At 35.0% G+C, this 19,377-nt stretch overlaps 1 protein-coding gene across 1 annotated transcript in view; it reads right to left on the bottom strand.

The window, feature by feature from the left end:
- DYNC2H1 (dynein cytoplasmic 2 heavy chain 1) overlaps nucleotides 1–19,377 on the bottom strand; it is a 184,870-nt gene that overhangs the window by 130,138 nt on the left and 35,355 nt on the right. The window contains 14 exon segments of the mRNA XM_070749693.1: nucleotides 1,150–1,301; nucleotides 2,247–2,493; nucleotides 3,509–3,768; nucleotides 4,543–4,698; nucleotides 5,605–5,734; nucleotides 7,228–7,435; nucleotides 8,013–8,277; nucleotides 8,894–9,093; nucleotides 9,882–9,997; nucleotides 12,171–12,394; nucleotides 14,113–14,295; nucleotides 15,439–15,621; nucleotides 17,461–17,663; nucleotides 18,435–18,585. Of these exon segments, the coding sequence (XP_070605794.1) occupies nucleotides 1,150–1,301; nucleotides 2,247–2,493; nucleotides 3,509–3,768; nucleotides 4,543–4,698; nucleotides 5,605–5,734; nucleotides 7,228–7,435; nucleotides 8,013–8,277; nucleotides 8,894–9,093; nucleotides 9,882–9,997; nucleotides 12,171–12,394; nucleotides 14,113–14,295; nucleotides 15,439–15,621; nucleotides 17,461–17,663; nucleotides 18,435–18,585 (2,678 nt within the window).

The following is a 19,377-nucleotide window of genomic DNA, read 5'->3' as shown; positions in this document are numbered from 1 at the left end:
AAACCTCGTTCCTGAATACTGGCCAGCTTGGCCTGCCCCATTTGAATTTCAAGGGAAAGAATAAAGTAGGGCGTCCCCCAACAACAGAAAATGGACGCTCATAATACAACAATTGTCTTTAGCTAGTCAGATTATCTTATATGAGCTACTGTTTCTACTGGCTTTTTGTACTCAGATTTCAAGAAGAGGATGGCTTCTCTAGGCATTTTCCTCCTTGAAACCTTAAAGTTGACAGGAAAAAGGGTTTTCCAACCTTGCTGAGCTTTTTCAATTTTATTTCACATATTAAGATATACCCAGAAAGAGATGCTCATCTCCAGGGAGAAATAAATTGCATTAGGTTAAGTACAGAAGTTACACTTGAGATTGAAAAGAGAGGGATAGATAGGTGTACATATTCTCCTTTCATTTTTTTCCAAAATTTGGTGTATAATTTCAATTTCATTATCCATTTTTTGCATATCCTCCCTCATTGTCTCATGGTTCCTATCTAATTTTTCCTGGAGTTTAAGCATGGTTTCTTGAATTGCCATTAATGCTTCCTGTGTTGTTTGTGTGGTGTTGCTACTATTGCTAGTACTGTACTACTAAACTTTCCTGTTGCTAACATACTGACTATTGATTTTTGGGTTGAGGGGGAGCCTGTTGTTTTTTTGGTATATTTCTGGAAGGTTGCCATTTTAATCTCTTTTAATCTCTTTTATTACTTCACCCCACTCTACCTTACAGGTTACTACAGATTTCTACAACTTTAATGGAATGGAATAGAGTAGAAGTCTCAAATGATATCAATTAATTATTAAATCAAGTATATACTATATGTCTACTGTTTTCTATAAGTCCAATGAATCTGATATATAACTAAACTTAAGATATATTGTACAAAATTTCACTTTTTACCATAAATAAATTTTTAACAGATTATTATTATTATTATTATTATTATTATTATTATTATTATTATTGTTTCCCCCCTTTTTTCCCTTTTTAATTGATAATTAGAAATCGTTGGATTTTTTTATTTTTTTTCCCCCCAGTAGGTCAATATTCAATATTCAACATTAACATTTACTGAGTTAGTATATATATTGTAGGTGTTGTAAATACGTTATAACTAAACTAGAGGTAAGAATGTACATAGATGCTTACTCAATCGCACAAAGACGGACTATAGAAGTAAACCTGGAAGTAAGTTTATGTCTTCCCACTGTTCCTCCAGCAGACATAGATGCCACAATTTGGATATTTTCTAGCCCCACCCACTCAAGATTTTCATCATAAAATCCTTGATATGTAAGCACCTTGGAAATAAAAACCACAAAATGAATAATGTTTAATATCTCTAAGATACCCTATTTGGATTATGCAAATAGCAATAGAATAATACATTCTTATCAGTTATGACCATTATGGATCAGATTCCAAAAATAAAAAAGAACACCAAGGAAGATGTCAGGATGCGTATAATTAATAACAATTCATTAGATGGTCCCAATCTAGAGCAGAAGGATTGTTAATTTGGGTTTGCATTTGTTAAGCAAGCAGTACACTGGGGAAAATGCACACAGGAAGAGATATCTTATATAAGTAATTTCTCTGCATTAAGAAAGGGGGAGGGACAATGAACCCTTAGATCAGTCATTTAAACTAAAATAACGATGTTATTAAAGTTACAATGGCATTGGGAAAAAAGGGACTTAGGGTTGTTCCTCACACCTACAACTGTTGTGATGTCTCTGTGGTCATGTCATCAAAATTCAGATCCTTGGCAACCAGCATATATTGTCACTGATTGTAGGGGTGTCAGCAAGCAAAGTCAATGGGAGAAACTAGATTTGCTTAACAACCAGATGGTTTACTTAATGGTTGTGATGATTCACTTAATGATTATAGCAAAAAGCCATAAAATGAGGCACTGCTCACTTAATGACTGCAATCCTTAGCAACGGAGGCTCCGGTCCCAATTGTAGTTGCAAGTCAAAGACTACCTGTATACTTCTTGTCCTACTATAAACCTAACATTTAATATCAGAAATATGGAAAATATCTGTGGGGCCAAATAAATAAATGTATTTTTTAAAATTTTCTTCTACAAATAACTATTTATCAACAAAATAAGACGCAGCGTTTTAATGGTAAGGAAAATGCTAGATGAAACATTGTAAATTGGGAGTTAGTAGATACATAATTCAGTTCTAATACACACTATTGTATTTTTAAAAAATGAAGATTGTTAATCTACTCACCTGCTGTAGGAAAGCCACCAATGTGCTTGTTCCCCATTTATCAGGCTTAGGCAAATTTATATCTTTTAGATACAAAACCAGCCTTTCACAATCCTTTGGCCTATACACTCGTCCAGTATTAGTGCTAATTACTAAACATGTCTGACTTAATTTCTGCAAAAGATGCCGAGATGTAGTTTGGGCACTGCAATGAACTGTAGCAATCTGAGTAGACCGAAGCTGGGAAAAGGCATAACGGAGTAACATTCTATAAAAATGCAAAAATAAATAAATAAATAAATAAATCAAAATTTAAAATATTTAGAGAAATTATATAAAGTATGCCTTAGACTTGTGAACTCTATGCAACTAATATAAAATCTTGTATTTGTGAACATATTATTTCTTCTTCCCAAAAATGGAACATGTATTTTCCCCTCCCAAAAAGAAATGGAATAAAATTATTTTTAAAAATGTGTAGATATATATTAACAATTTTCTTCCATTTCTTTTTGGAAGGGGAAATACATGTTCCATTTTTGCGAGGAAGAAATAACATGTTCATGAATACAATACAGTATACAATATATATATTACAAAATATACAATATTACAATATGATATACAATATTACAATACAGTATATATATTCACACATACACATTATATATACTGTATATATACTGTATAAATATATATATATTATCTGAGAGATGCTTCCCTCTATATAGTTTCCAAAATGTAGGGTTAATTGTAATTCTGAAACATAGTTGCTGCTTAATATTACATTTTGCTTTATTGCTTTTGCTTTATTGCCTTGAATTAATTGTTCTTTCACTTAACTCCTTTTGGGATTTTTTTCTATTGTCCAATTAGTTCAGAGCTAGACTAAATACCATCCTTTTTTATTTTGCCATCGTATATATTATTGGTTTTAAATCCAACACAATTTCAGAGTTTATTGTGTTACTTTGAGCCGGGCATAATCTCACGCTCTAATGTACACTATAACATTAATTAGGTAAAATTTATTACTGGTAGAGATCAATATCAAAATGAATAAGCATATCTGATATGCAAAAATCGTGTTTACAAAGTAAAATAGAATGTAGACTTATGTATCCATAGGAAAGGCAAGATGTCATGGCTACTGTCCTGTAATTTTAAACTACAGCATAGACTCGTGAGACAGAAATTTTCATTTCAAAGAACACTTCCAACCAATATAATTTTTAACAGCACGACAACAGTATTTTAAATAACATGAAAACACAAATTCTTACCCTTTACCACATCCTTCAGGTCCAACAAGAAGAAATGGTTGCTTGCTATCAAAACCTAACCAAGGCTTGAAATAATCTAAGCCTCTTTGCATATCAGGCGTTTGAATTACTGGAAGTGCCTGAGTATTGCTGAAATCATCTGCTGTAAGGTTTTCGGGCTTTTTCAGTTGGTAGGATAATAGCTGTTGACTCTCAGGATCAAAAAAGGTATCCATTGGCTTGTTGGGGTTTGGAGGGGATTCTCTGGCCCAGGAAAAAACCTAAACATATATTTTTATAAGACGATAATTAAAATCTTTCTCAAATAAACATCCCTATTATGTGAATTATTTTTGAAATAAGCAAATAGACAAGATAACATCCAGAGTATATAGTATGTTAAATGCTAGGATGGAAAAATAAATTTTACTATTAACTTGGTCTATTCACTTTGGATCAACAGAAGTATGTATAGTTTATTTATTAGATTCAACCACCTGATTCTCCAGTCTTTACCAGACTTTAATATTCCTATCTGGCAAATTGGCTCCTCTACTGCTGGTGGCCTCAGGATCTGATCAAAGTTTCTGAAATGTCCCATATTTCTGTCTTTAATTTAATTAAATAAAATGTACTGCTTAAAGAAAAAAATCTAAGTACAATTTTTTAATCTAAGTACATTTCCCCCCAAAATGCCTTACTGATACAGGATTTGAAAAGATAAAAGGTACATTACATCTACTGTAGAGAATGCATGTGAAAATGTTCGCTAACATCTTCATTAGTATTTCACTTATTGGTAATTATAACAAAGAAAAATGAACTTGTTTGGGGTCACCAGGCAAAGAAACCTGATTTGTCATCTAAAAGTTACAGTGCTATGTACAGTATTAACACATTTTCCCATTACAGTTTTGAAAGAATCCCTACTTAATTTGATATTTAGATTGGACATATTTTATAACTGAATGCTAATGCAATTTCTTACAAATGGATCCTTTCTGTAGCTAATGAATGAAAATGCTAATGATCTGCTCTGTTGTATCAATAATTACCTCCTTGGTAAACTCCTGTCGTGATTTCATGTTGAGATTTCCTCCAAGTCCTCTCATCAGGCTTATTATAAACTGTCCACGTTCAGTACATCCATGAAGATGGGACAACCCATTCATCACAGTTCCAACCAAACTTGTTTCTATCACATAGTCATTCTATAAAATAAAAAAATGCAGTAAGTATTCCAATAGGAGGATTTTAACAGAGCCTTTTTAGCAGAAATAAAATACACTGCTAAAAAAAGGGAACACTCCAAGAATACATCCTAGATCTGAATGAATGAAATATTCTCATTGAATACTTTGTTCTGTACAAAGTTGAATGTGCTGACAACATTTGAAATTTATTGTCAATTAGTGTTGCTTCCTAAGTGGACAGTTTGATTTCACAGAAGTTTGATTTATTTGGAGTTATATTGTGTTGTTTAAGTGTTCCCTTAATTTTTTTTAGAAGTATACAAACTGTTATCTTTATCATTCTTGTAATAATTATTCTAACAGTGATCTTAAGACAATATATACTATTTCTCCTATTTTAAAATGTTTATTTTGAGATATACATAACAGCTATACAGTGGTACCTCGGTACCCATTGGTAATTCGTTCCAGAATACATAACGAATACTAAAACCAATGAGTATCGTGAAAATCACATGACTTACTACATGAACTGCTATTTCAACAAAAAGAAATAGCAAGTCATGAGACAGCCGATGTGAGCAGGTTCTTCCTTGTGTGTCAACTACTGAGAGGATGACGAGGGCCAGGACAAGATTTCTGATTCAAAATACGTTAAATTCAATGACTTTTGAAGGATGAATAAAGTAATTTATTCCCTCAACAAGACCCAATCCTGCTTAGTTTCTGAACACAGACAGTGGCCATTTGCTGCCACCTACTGATAATAAAGCGTCATTAATAAGCTGTCATTTCGCAGGTACAGATAAACTATTACAAAGATGCAAATAACACAAAAAGTGAGAGAGAAATAAATCTAATTCAGTTAGAAAAAATAATCAATTAGAACATATTAATACAAATGACAGAAAATGTATAACTCACCTGCTTTAGTACCCAATTTAAAGCTTTCTCAAAATAATCTCCAATCCAGTTTTCAAGATTGTGTCTGCATTCTTCAGGTTGGTTTCTTAACCAGGATTTGATCAGTGAATTAAGATCAGTATCTTCATCGCTAGCATGAGATATACAGTACTTCAATTAAGTGACACATTTTGAATAATTGGGATATAAATATTTTACAACAAAATTAAATGTATAGCTATTGAGAAGTAAACAAAAAGTAAATTATCTAAATGAGCAAAATAAAATGAAAAAGAAACAGAATACCCATAGCACTTCTACCTGGTTTTCTCTGCCTACTGTATCATTTTACCCAGCCTTTTAGATATTTTCCCTAGAAATCTACATCTATAGGTTATGTCAAATAATGCTTCCTTTTTATTTAAAATATCCATAGACTAATATAATAAATTGATCTTTACAATTTGTCCAGATATCAGGGTTTGTTAAATGTTTAAATATATATATAGATACTATTTCAGTGACTATAAATTGGTAGTTAAAGGTTCTACTGCTGACCTATTTCAAATATCTAGGAAGGACCTGTTGAGATTCCCACCTTGTTGAGTGGTTCAGCAGATGTGAACTTGATACGCCTTGTAGTGATGCCTCCTAATTTAATAAACTTGAATCTATTTATTTATTTATTAAATTTCTAGGCCACCCTTCTCCAGAGGACTCAGGGCGGCTTACAGCATAAAATTAATACAAATTACAGATATAAATTATAAACCCCCACCCTAAAACCCTAGTCTTAAAATCCCCAGCATTAAACTCATTTATCCAAACTCATCCAATTCCAATCATACTATCATTCATTCATTCATTCATTCATTCATTCATTCATTCATTCATCATTCATTCATTCATTTATTGGATTTGTATGCCGCCCCTCTCCGGAGACTCGGGGCGGCTAACAGCAACAATAAAGCAGTGTACAATATCCGTATCTCTCCAACACTCCCCAGTCTGCACTGGCTGCCAATTGGTTTCCGGACTCAATTTAAACTGTTGTTTATGACCTATAAAGCCCTACATGGCATCAGACCAGAATACCTGCTGGATCACCCTCTGCTGCATGAGTCCCAGCGACCACTCAGGTCCCACAGAGTTGGCCTTCTCCAGGTCCCGTCAACTAGACAATGTTGCTTGGCAGGGCCTAGGGGAAGAGTCTTCTCTGTGGCGGCCACGGCCCTCTGGAATCAGCTTCCCCCAGAGATTCACACTGCCCCTACACTCATTGCCTTCCGTAAGTCTCAAGACTCCTTTATGTTGCCAGGCTTGGGACAATTAGACTTTTGCCCCGGCCAATGAAAGTTATGTGAGTTAGTGGATTGAGTGTTTTTATGGTCTTCGGGTTTTAGATTATTAATTAATGATTGGATTCAGGATGTGATATATTTTTATTTTATAGGTTGTAAGCCACCCCAAATCTTCGGAGAGGGGCGGTATAAAAGTCGAATAAATAAATAAATTATATATTGTTGTATGCTGTTCAGAATCTATATGGATTGAAGCATATTATAAATAATTAAAGAAAAACTTATAAATAATTTCAAGTATGATAAGTGTCACAAAGTTTTATGTTAAACTATTTCAAATTACCTAAGGAAAATCATTCCCATGCGAGATATCGTAGCAGGAGAAGCACAGCTCAAGTCATGAGTTTCAAAAAGAAAGTTAACATTTGGACCAAACTGAATTCTTTCTCCACTAGGCATAGTAAGTAGTCGATTATCATCAAGGACAGAATTCAGAGATTCGATCCATTCAGGATCTATGTCACCATCACAAATTATCCATGAAGTAACATCTGTTTACAAGACATAAGAAAACATTTCAAGTTTATTAAAATTGCTAGCAGTTTTTCAAAATGAATTCAAATTCCCTTTATTCTCATGCAATGCATGTGAGTAAAGAAGGGAATAATCTCTGTTTCTTACAAGGATTTTTAATTTATATGAATGAAACTCATTTAATATATTTGTACATAAGATCAGATTGCTATATTCTACACAAGTATCTACAATTCAAATAATTCTTATTGGTCATTAGATTTTACTTTGTTAACCAAGTGCAATTAGATGATGTATTGCTGTTCTATAATGTAACACTTGTAATTTAATAAATAGTGGTATTTTTAGGAATTTTAATCTGATAGCCTTGTGCAAATAAATGTGTTATAATAAACATAGAAAGTGTGCACATGCTGATATATACATGTATGTATGTATGTATGTATGTATGTACGTGTGTGTGTGTGTGTGTGTGTGTACTCAAGCTAAACCTGAAAGTCTAATTAAAGCTATTTCTGCATTCATTCATACATAAGAAAAAAGTAAGAGTCCTTCTTAAATAAATTGTAATGCCTGCAAATTTAAGAAAAATACCTGGAGGTTCTCGTACTACTTGGCGAGCACTATTTGTAAGCACTCCATCCGACCATTCTCTTGTGTCCATATCAATATGACCGAGTAACTGATGGCGGGGCATAGCTTTAGGGTTCATGGTATATTGCTTCACTATTTTGCCAACCTTTCCAAGTGCTGTTCTTAATGTTCGCCAAAGGGTTGATTTGCCTGCACCACTTGGGCCTACAATAACCACACCCATTCTTTGACGGAGTTGCTCGTACAATTCCAAAGCCTTCTTTACCTTCACCGGAAATAAAAAGATAATATATGTTTATATTTCTCCATCATTAGCCACCGTTCAAAGCTATTTTCATGAAAGATTCCTAATGAAAAGGAAGGAAGGAAGGAAGGAAGGAAGGAAGGAAGGAAGGAAGGAAAGACGGAAGGAAGGAAGGAAGGAAAGACGGAAGGAAGGAAGGAAGGAAGAAAAATTATCAGCATAAAATGGAGAATTTATTGAGATTCTAGTCTAGATCCAAAGTCATGGAAAAAGTAGGCAGAATTGGGGCCAAGATATATGGGTGAGGAGAAGATTATTACATAAAGTAATAGCCACAATTGAAAATATATATATGAAATTACTGCTTAGGGTATCCTATCACTTTTAAGTCAAATGTGTACTTTATTATATATGTAACCATTCAAAGGTATGGCTTTGCCTTCAAATTTGCAGGCATGAGTGTCATATGATTAAGAGGGTATAGTAAGGTATATTAAGCAAAGGTTTGTGGTCAAATAAACTGACTGGATGGGAGGATGGATACAAACTTCATAAAAGACATGTTGAAGTCACAGATTATATATAAAGATGAAGGCTAATGTAATTATTGCTGCCTAGAGTAGTACTCAATATTTACCTGGGTAGATATGATTTCCAGATTGGCCTCCTCAAAGGTTTTTTGCAAAGCACCATTTAACTCAGCATAATCTACATCATTAAAGTCAACACCAGGAAAGACATCTTTAACCAGTGCATCAAATCGTGCACAATCTGCAAAGGTAAGCTTTGACATGGTATTAAGACGCAAAGCTTGAACCACAATGTGGCTTTCATTAACTGTGTGGAAACAAAAGAAACATAATGTAATTTATTTTTGCTAAAAGCTGCAGTATAAGCAAACTAGTTTACAACCCTTACAGCAGGGGTTCCCAAACTTGGCAACTTTAAGACTTGTGGACTTCAACTCTCAGATTCCCCAACCAGCTGGCTGGAAAATTCTGGGAGTTGATGTACACAAGTCTTAAAGTTGCACATTTTTTACAAATAGAAATTTTATTTTTTCTCCAACATAGAATAAAAACACAATACATAATTACAAACACTGAAACCATGCTTAAAGTAAAACATATATAAAAAAATTTCTTTTTCCATTACTCATTAAATGGAGACTTATTTTCTTCGATTAAAAAAAGGTATTCTATAAAACTTATGTAATACTGTCAAATAAAAAAAACTTTTAAAAAACCCAACAACAATCTTTTTCCCACCTTACATTAAAAAATAACATCACATCAGTTGCACATTTTGAAGACCTCTGCCCTACAGAAATTCATATCTTTCAAGTACAGTAATAGACTTTTAATGCTGTCAGTTTTAGCAATAGCACTTAAGTCTTAAATGCTATTGCTAAAACGTACAGCATTAAAAGTATATTTCCCCCAACAATCTTGGTCTTCATTATAACAGCCTCAGAACGATGGAAGGCTGCATCAACTTTGAGTTGGTCAGGATCAAGCTGCTGTCAATTCAGTGAACTTTTAATAAGTATATTTTATACAAATAAAAATAACATGGTCAGATTGCAAATCTTAGGGGGGGGAGAATCACAGAATAATGTTCTTTACCATTCTTTTTAATCCCATTCTTTTTCTGCTGTCGTAGAAGATTTCCACATCCCCTCAGAACAGTCTTTAATGCTCGTAAGCCCCAATCATAGTGCTGCTGAGGAGTCAAGAGCTCTCTGGTGGGAAAAAAAAGAATTTAAATGGGTTTTTTATTACTATTAATATGTATCCTTGTTCAGAAGAATATTTTGATGCATAAAAGAGAGGAAAAACTGGTTAAGAAGGCTAACAGGTTTTCATGGGCAGGGTGAATGAGGAAATAGCATTCATCCATCACCGCCATCTTTTTATCATAGTCCAGCAGAAAAAGAGCAAGGTCTCTGAGAAAAGGGTTCACGTTCTATAAGCTGTTTCTATGACGACAATGATAAGTAAATGGGTGGTATAATGCAGTGTTTCCCAACCAGTGTGCCGTGGCACACTAATGTGCCGCGAGACATGGTCAGGTGTGCCGCGAAGCTCAGAGAGAGAAAGAAAACAAGAGAGAGAGAAGAAAGCAAGAGAGAGAGAGAGAGAGAAAGAAAGAAAGAGAGAAAGAGAACAAGAGAGAGAGAAAGAAAGAAAGAAAGAGGGAGAGAAAGAGAGGGAGGGAAGGTGGGAGAGAAAGACATAGAGGGAGGTAGGGAGGGAGAGAGAAAGAGAGCAAAAAAGAGGAAAGAAGGAAGAGAGAGAGAAAGAGGGATGGAGAGAGAGAAAAAAAGAGGGAGAGAAAGAGGGAGGGAGAGAGAAATAAAGCAAAAGGGAGGAAAAGACAGAGAGATAACTTTTTTGTCTAAACTTTTTTTAGCCGCCCCACCGCCGCCGCCCCTCAATGTGCCCCATGGTTTTGTAAATGTAAAAAATGTGCCGCGGCTCAAAAAAGGTTGAAAATCACTGGTATAATGAATTCCTATTTTTGTGTATTGCACACAGCAGCTGGGCATTTAACCATAGGTAAACATCAAATTATGAGGGACTATGTGAAAGTGACTTTTTAGTTGAAATGTTGAGGAATGCACTTCATTTAATAAACTATTATAAAAATAAGTCACATATCGGTATTATGACCTCAATGAGACTAAAGTGATGAAAAAGCAACATTGTGAATTTCAGAGGAATAGATTATTTGCTGAAAGCTTGATGTTATCAGAGTTAGTGGAAGAAGAATTCAAGAAAGGACTTTTCAAGAGTGACAAAATATAACTTAGTTGTTAAATTTCAAATTGGGAAGCCAGTTTTGATCATATTTTTTACTTGAAATATAATTGTTTTGTTTTGTTTTTCATTTATGGGGATGATATTAACCTCATTATTAAGTCTGTCATCTGTACCTCTGTAACTGCCTGGTTTGGTTCTGCAATCCAATAGGACAGACACAGACTTCAGAGGATAATTAGAACTGCAGAAAAAACAATTGCTAGCAACCTGCCTGCCCTTGAGGACCTGTATACTGCACGAGTCAAAAAGAAGGCTGTGAAAATATTTACAGCTTTCTCACATTATGGATACAAACTGTTTCAACTCCTATCCTCAAAACGACACTATAGAGCAATGGACCCCAGAACAACTACTAGACACAACTACAGTTTTTTTCCCCTGAATGCCATCACTCTGCTAAACATATAATTCTCTCAACACTATAATAAGTCTGCACTACTATTAATCTTCTCGTAATTCCCATCACCCATCTCCTTGTACCTGGACTGTCATTAAGTGTTGTATCTTATTATTCTTGATGAACGTATCTTTTCTTTTTATGTACACTGAGAGAATATGCACCAAGACATATTCCTTGTGTGTCTAATCACACTTGGCAATAAAAAATTCTATTCTATTTTATTCTATTTTTTCCACTATTTTATCAACAACCTGTTTTAACAACAGGAATGGTAGAACAGCATTAGATAATATTATTTTCCATAAATTAAACATTAGATATATATCTGCATATTATCATGATTATACCTTATGTTTTCATAAATAAAATTCTCTGATTTTTCAGATCAGCAATTTTCAGTTGCTCAGTTATAATGGCTTAAAACTGGCAAAGCTTGCTAAAGATCATCATACTTTCTTAACTAACATCTGAACTGGTTGGACCTAGTTCAAATGTCATGTTACTAGATACATTATATCAAAATAATATATCAAAAATGTTAGCATATTATAGGGCCTATTTTCTATGATATTTAAGAAAAACAAAGCCCTTTTACTGTAATACTGAGGAGCATCCAAACAAAGATGGATGAACAAAAAGAGGAGGTGGTAATAAAATGCCTGGGGAAATGAAAAAAAATCATCAACACTTACCGTGCTAAATTGAAAATATCCACCAGTTTTCTTCCCAGAGGTTTAGCGTCTTTAAAGCCTTCCGAATATAATATCACTTCTGCAATGAGCTCATTATCAGGACGAGTCATAGCAACTGGTCTAAAAAGCTGTTTAAGATTGTCAGGCAATTTCTGTCTGCCTCCATAGCCTTTTCCAGCAGGATTCATGGTGATAAAAATTCCAGAATTATGATCCATTTCTACCTGATATTTAAATATACAAACATTTTTGGTAAAAACTCAATAACCTATATAAACCATTAAATAGGAACTTAACAATCTATGTAAACAACAAAGCATAGTTTATATAGAATTATAAGCATCTGAAAGGCATTCAAATGGATGACATATTTCCATATATTTCTCACTTTTCGATCAGAAAGGATGGCAATTCGATGGTTCACATCCCTACTATAGGTTTCCTGCATGAACAGGGGGTTGGACAAGATGACCTCCAAGGTCCCTTCCAACTCTGTTACTGTTACAAATCTTATCATTTCTGGGCTTTGTCTTGTAACGTATCAGTTCCTAACTCAATTCAAATTCTAAGGGACAAGTGTTTTGATCCAGAGAGACTAACGCAACAGACTTAAAACCCTTAAATTACTCTATGTAATTCTTGAATATTTGCATTTCCACAAAATTTATTTTTAAAAATCCAATCAAGTAAAATAACTGGAATTAGTAATTTATCTTAAAATAGAACAGATGTTCAACATTTTTTATTTTAAGGCACAGGATCCACATGTTTAAATGAAATTAATTCCTTTACACATGAAAGTAAGATAGATGTTTATTAGTTATTATGGATGTCCCTAATTTAGAAGTATTCAACTGTTTTTGAAAGTCATACATTACATCCCACATTCATGATCAATTTCCTCTGTCTGATTATAGCTCGATTGCTTTCTCTTGGACTTACTTACTTACTTACTTACTTACTTACTTACTTACTTACTTACTTACTTACTTACTTACTTATTTATTGGACTTGTATGCTGCCCCTCTCCACAGACTCGGGGAGGCTCACAGCATGTACCAAAAACATAACAATACAGTTTATCCAATTAATATACTAAAAAGATTCTTTAAAAGTCTAACTTTAAAACATTCATTTGCATTCATTCAATAATCACACTAACAAAGTTTAATACTTTGCCCTCTCAGGTTTTGGCTGAGACAAATTATTTGAGGTGAATTTCTGATTCATTCATTCTGAACAACAAGTTTCTTAATTTATTGATTGATTTATTTGAATTTGTATGCCGCCCAAATCCCAAGGGATTCTGTGTGGCTTACAACCAAAAGAAGTAAAACATTAAAAAAACCCTTAAAATAACAATCTAATTTTAATCCAAACAATTAAAAACAGTTTAAACAATTAAAACAATACATATCATTAATGGCCAGATCCCAATGGTGTGCCATCAGATCTATGGCCCCAAGCCTGCCGGAAAAGCCAGATCTTTACAGCTTTCCTGAAGGCTAGTAGGGTGGGGATAGTCCAGATCTCAGGAGGTAGCTGATTCCAAAGAGCCGGAGCAGCCACAGAGAAGGCCCTCTCCCGCGGGCCCACCAGTCAACACTGTTTAGCTCACAGGACCTGGAAAAGATCAACCCTGTAGGCCCTTATCGGACATTAGGAGCTATGTGGCAGATGGCAGTCTCAAAGACAGTCTGGCCCTAAGCAATGTAGGACTTTAACTCAGTCCTACATTCAACTCAACACCTTGAATTGTGCCTGGAGACCAATCGGGATTCAGTGCAGTCCATGGAGAATTGGTGTAATGTGGGTGTACATAGGTGCACCCACAACAGTTCGTACGTTTGCATTCTGGAACAGCTGAATTGCTGGTCCAGAATGCTGAGGCTGCAGCAAAAGTAAGTTAAGCAAATATTGTGCAAAAGTTTAAAATCGGTACCTCTTTTCCAAGTAATTCACAAACAGGTTGATGTTTCTTCAAAGCATGTTGAATTGTCTGAATCTGCATAGATACAGCAGACAGTACCGCTTCTTCCAGACGATTAAATTCATCAAAACAGCCCCAAGCTCCACATTTTACCAAACCAACAAATATACGGCCCATTGATTTCACATCAATGCCCTTAAAATAAGCAAGGAAAGCTACTTCAGCTACATGATATATAATATCCATTTTACCAACTAAAAAAAAGTGTAATGAAGTTTTAAAGTTTGCAACAACAGTATCAATGCTTTGGGGAGATTAAACCCAGAAGGTTTGATCATTTAAGGGAGCAAATTTTTGGTTTTACAGTTTCTGTTCACAATGGAGTCTCAGTTCCTTTTAAAAATATTTTGCAAAGGAAACAAGAAAAAAGAAGAATGTATGGGCAGGAGAAGGGGCATGGCCAACATCGCAGCGGTACTGATTTTCTCCACAGGGAATCCCAAATCCCAGCTGCTTGGAGACCTAGAACCAATTGGAAGCAGATCAGATTTGCCTTGGAGTAGTCGTGGAAAAGAGAGGCACCATCAGGGATCTGAGGGGGCTTGCAAACTCCCTGGGGAACCAGCACCAGCCTCTCAGCCAGCAGATGAGGAAGATGACTCTGTCGTCATTAGATTAGATTTAGATTAGATTTATTGGATTTATATGCCGCCCCTCTCCGCAGACTCGGGGCGGCTCACAACAATAGTAAAAACAGTACATAGTGACAAATCCAATGCCCACCAATCCAATTACAATTTTAAGTCAAGAAATTCATAAAAGAATCCCAATATATATAAAAAACAAGCACACAATCAATCAAATGGCAAAACAACATGGGCAAGGGGGAGGTGTTTTAGTTCCCCCATGCCTGACGGCAGAGGTGGGTTTTAAGGAGTTTACGAAAGGCAGGGAGGGTGGGGGCAATCCTAATCTCAGAGGGGAGCTGGTTCCAGAGGGTCGGAGCCACCACAGAGAAGGCTCTTCCCCTGTTTAGTCGACGGGACCCGAAGAAGGCCGACTCTGTGGGACCTAACTGGTCGCTGGGATTCGTGCGGCAGAAGGCGGTCCTGAAGATATTCTGGTCCGGTGCCATGAAGGGCTTTATAGGTCATAACCAACACTTTAGTGTGGACAGTCACCAACGGCTGATGAAAAGGAGAGATTGCAGATTGCCTGGGTGACAAGGTTTAAGCATTTGTGCTGGAGAGGGGTGAAGTACTGAAGCTGGTGAATGTTTGCCCGACTTAATAACCTATGAACCTTCTTCATACAACAGGCAGGTATATTTTACTTTACCTCATCACAATTAAACACCAAAACTTGTCTTCCAAGTAAACCACCCAGAGCCTTTACAGATTCTGTCTTGCCAGTTCCAGCTGGGCCATAGGGATTTCCTCCAAGGCCCATCTTCATAGCTTGAGTAAGAGTAAGGTAACATTTGTCCGTTAATGGTGTATAAACAAGCTTTGGCGAATTTCCCTAAAATTTTAAAAATGATAAAATGCGATTACATTTAGGAACTCAACCTAGTTCTCCACATTAACACTACCACTAAAAGTGAATTCCAAATTAGAAAATATTTATTTCAATAATGCTAAAAACATGGAAATATTCAAGTTTAAACTTATGCAACTTTGAGTTACCTACAAAAACATTACATGGAGTACACATATCTTGTAAAAAGAGATCCTGGGGCCAAACTAAATTCAGCATGTGTATCTTTGTCTGTTCCAAAACATTTGACTCAAAGGTTGTAAAATGGAGTAACTTGAAAGCTTGTCTGTTTGTTTTAAAAAAAAATTAAACAGAGATCGTTTGTGCCAGATCAAGAGTAATAAAGGAATGCTTTAACCCTTGGTCTTCGTTATAATGCCCCCTTTTTCCTTAAGTCTATATTTGCAATGGAAGAAAAACTATATTTGGGAGATGAGAAAGTTCCAATTAGAATTATGAATGGTGTTAAAAATCAGATTCATTGTAGTTTTCTTCTAGTACATCAAAGTTCATCTCTAACCCAGGCATCAAGTTATAGGGATTTTTTTCTCTATTAAAATGAGCAATGAAAAAATAAACCATGTTATTGTTCTAGAATCTTCAAAACAATCTTATTTCAATACAGGCTTAAGCATATGAAAGAACTAAAACATTAGAATTCTTTAAAAATACAGTATCTGATACACAAAGTCCCAAAAGAATCATGTGGAATAAAAATGTATTCACTTTTATTAAAGCTAATTCTCAAATGACTATGCTACAAATTATATTTTGAAAACAAGAACGATCACACCACATGAAAACAGATTCTGAAACAGAAGGAAGTATTAAGATCTGGAATCTATTATTGAAGAAAATGGGAGTGGGCGGGGATGTTTAAGAACAGAAGGACATAAGAAGAGCCATGCTGAATTGGGCCAAAGCCCATTGAGTCCAGCATTCTATGTCACACAGTAGCCCACCAATTGTACATGGGGATCTTGAGCAGAAAGAGAAGACAAAACCCTCCCTTTCCCTTGACCCCCAACAAATGGTACTCAAGGGAATCCTGCCTGCCTCAACCAACATAGAGGTGGCACATGGACATCCATTTCAATAACAGTGTTTATCACTGCCAAGAAAAGTTTCAATAATTGAAACCCAGGAAGAATTTTCCTCTTATATCTATAGATATAACAGACAATGTGATCGAAAAAGAAAACATTTTGCTTTTTCTATCACATTGTCTGTTATATCTACAGAATTACAGGTGGTCCTTGACTTACGACCACAATCAAGCCCAAAATTTATTTTGGTAAATGAGACAGTTAAGTGAATGTTGCCCCATTTAACAACCTTTCTTCCCACCGTTGTTAAGTGAATCACTACTGTTGTTCAATTAGTAACACTTTTTTTTACTGAATCTGGCTTCCCTTTGACTTTGCCTATCATGAAGGTCACAAAAGGTGATCATGTGACCCTTGGATATTGCAAATGTCATAAATGTGAGTCAGTTAACAAGTGTCTGAATTTTGATCATGTGACCATTGGGCTGCGGCAATGGTTGTAAGTGTAGAAAACAGTCATAAGTCACTTTGTAAATTTGCCATTGTAACTTTGAACAGTCATCAAATGAACTGTTTCAAAAACTACATATAATACCACATGTCTGCTTAGAAATAAATTGTACAAAGCAGAATGCACCTACTTCAGGCAATTGGTTATAGGACTACAATCTTAAACTAATCTTGATTAAAACAACCTTCTTGCTTTTGTACATTTAGTGAAAGAAATATGAGGATGGGAATGAAAAATAAGACAAAATTAACAATGAACTTAAAATACCTGATATTCATAAGTGTACTGAAGTTCAGCATCTACCATCTGAATATAACATTTTTTATCCTTAAGATAAAATCGGAGTTGCTTCTTCCAAGCCCAATCATCAGTACTATTGACTTGAGCCGCAATGAGCTGTTGTACAATATCAATGTTATGAATAACATCCAAAATCAGGGCTTTAAGCTTTAACTCAAGGATTCCAGATTCTGGAGGAAAAAATATTAGAATTTAAAATAAGGTCAATTTATATGTTTTCACCCATTATAATTTGGTCATACAGTTAGAAATGAAAAGTAATAAAAGGGAAATCGTAACATCATCATATGTTGATAACTATTTAGTAATAACTCTAAAGATATAAAGCACAACTAGTGCCTATATGTTTCCGAAAATTTAAAATTAAGTTGTTATACAGTGCTGTTTGTACTGCATAATTTGCACAGCCAAGCAGGATAAAAATGAATAAATGAATGATTGAATGATTGATTGAATGAATGAATGAATGAATGAATGAATGAAAAATAAATAAATAAATCTGAATAAATAAAAACAAAGATACGATAAATATTCAGTTTAACTCAATTAGAGATTCAAACAAAACCTAGGAAAATACTATTTTACCATTTTTCCAGTCATGTAACATGGAAGGTTTTACCCTTTAGTTTATGTATTGTGCTTTACAGTTTTATGTCATGTTTGGAACTGGCTACTAATCATGGTGAACAAAATTACAATATGTGCGTTCCTTTTTAGTGAAATGGAGAAAAAATTAACAAATTGCAATATCAATTCAAACAATGCAGTGTTCAGTGGTGTACCAAAAAAAGTAAAAAAAAGAAAGAAATCAAGACCAGCAAATACAAAAAACAGTACAAATGGCAAGAAGCCACACTGATTATGTTGTGAGGTTGATTCAAAGTCTGTATCAAGAATGTGAAATCATTTTAGAATATTATATCTGGCATCTTCTTCCATACCTGCATTGCCTGGGTCTTCCATAGTAGTATCTATACTGGTATAATGCTCCAACTTAGCCATTAATTCTAATTCTATCTGTTGCAAATTACATTCTTTGACTGCACTCTCAACATCTTCTGTGAACTGAATTTGTTCAGCCAAACATAGAATCTAATGGAAAAACAGTATGCAAAAGAAGAATAGGTTATAACATTTAATAGCTTCCATGTTGGCTATTTATTAATTGGACTTATATGCCGCCTCCGTATTTAAAGAAATCACATCATCTCATTTATCTACAAATCCACAATTTATTATTTATTATTTTATTTATTATTTGACTTTCTAGGCCGTTCTTCTCCATAGATTCATGACGGTTTACAAAACAGGAATAAATAGAAAAAGGCACATGTAGGAAACCCAAACATTAAAACTAATCAAAATCTTATCTAAAACCCCCACCTTTTTAAAAGCTATCATCCACATTCATTCCATTACAACTATACATGTAGCCAAGCTCAATGGCCCCAAGCCTGCCAGCAGAGGTGAGTTTTTAAAACCTTATGAAAGGCCAGGAGGGTGGGGATGGTACAAATCTCTGAAGGGAGTTGATTCCAAAGGGCCAGAGCTGCCACAGAGAAAGCTCTACGCTTAGGTCTCACCAAGCTGCATTGCTTAGCTGACGGGACCTGGAGAAGGCCAACTCTATGGGACCTGACCAGTCCTTGGGATTCATGAAGCAGGAGACAGTCCTGTAAGTAACATGGTCCTAAGCCATGTAGGGCTTTATAAGTGATGACCAACGCTTTAAATTGCATTCGGAGACCAATCAGTAGCCATTGCAGCTCACGGAGTGGTGTTGAAATATGAGTACAGTGTTCCCTCACTTTTCGCGGGGGATGCGTTCTGAGACCGCCCGCGAAAGTCGAATTTCCGCGAAGTAGAGATGCGGAAGTAAATATA

This window comes from Erythrolamprus reginae, chromosome 4 (assembly GCF_031021105.1).
Source record: "Erythrolamprus reginae isolate rEryReg1 chromosome 4, rEryReg1.hap1, whole genome shotgun sequence".
NCBI classification, from domain to species: Eukaryota; Metazoa; Chordata; class Lepidosauria; order Squamata; family Dipsadidae; genus Erythrolamprus; species Erythrolamprus reginae.
Note: the sequence above shows the minus strand (reverse complement) of the source record. Positions and strands in the feature narration are given on the sequence as shown.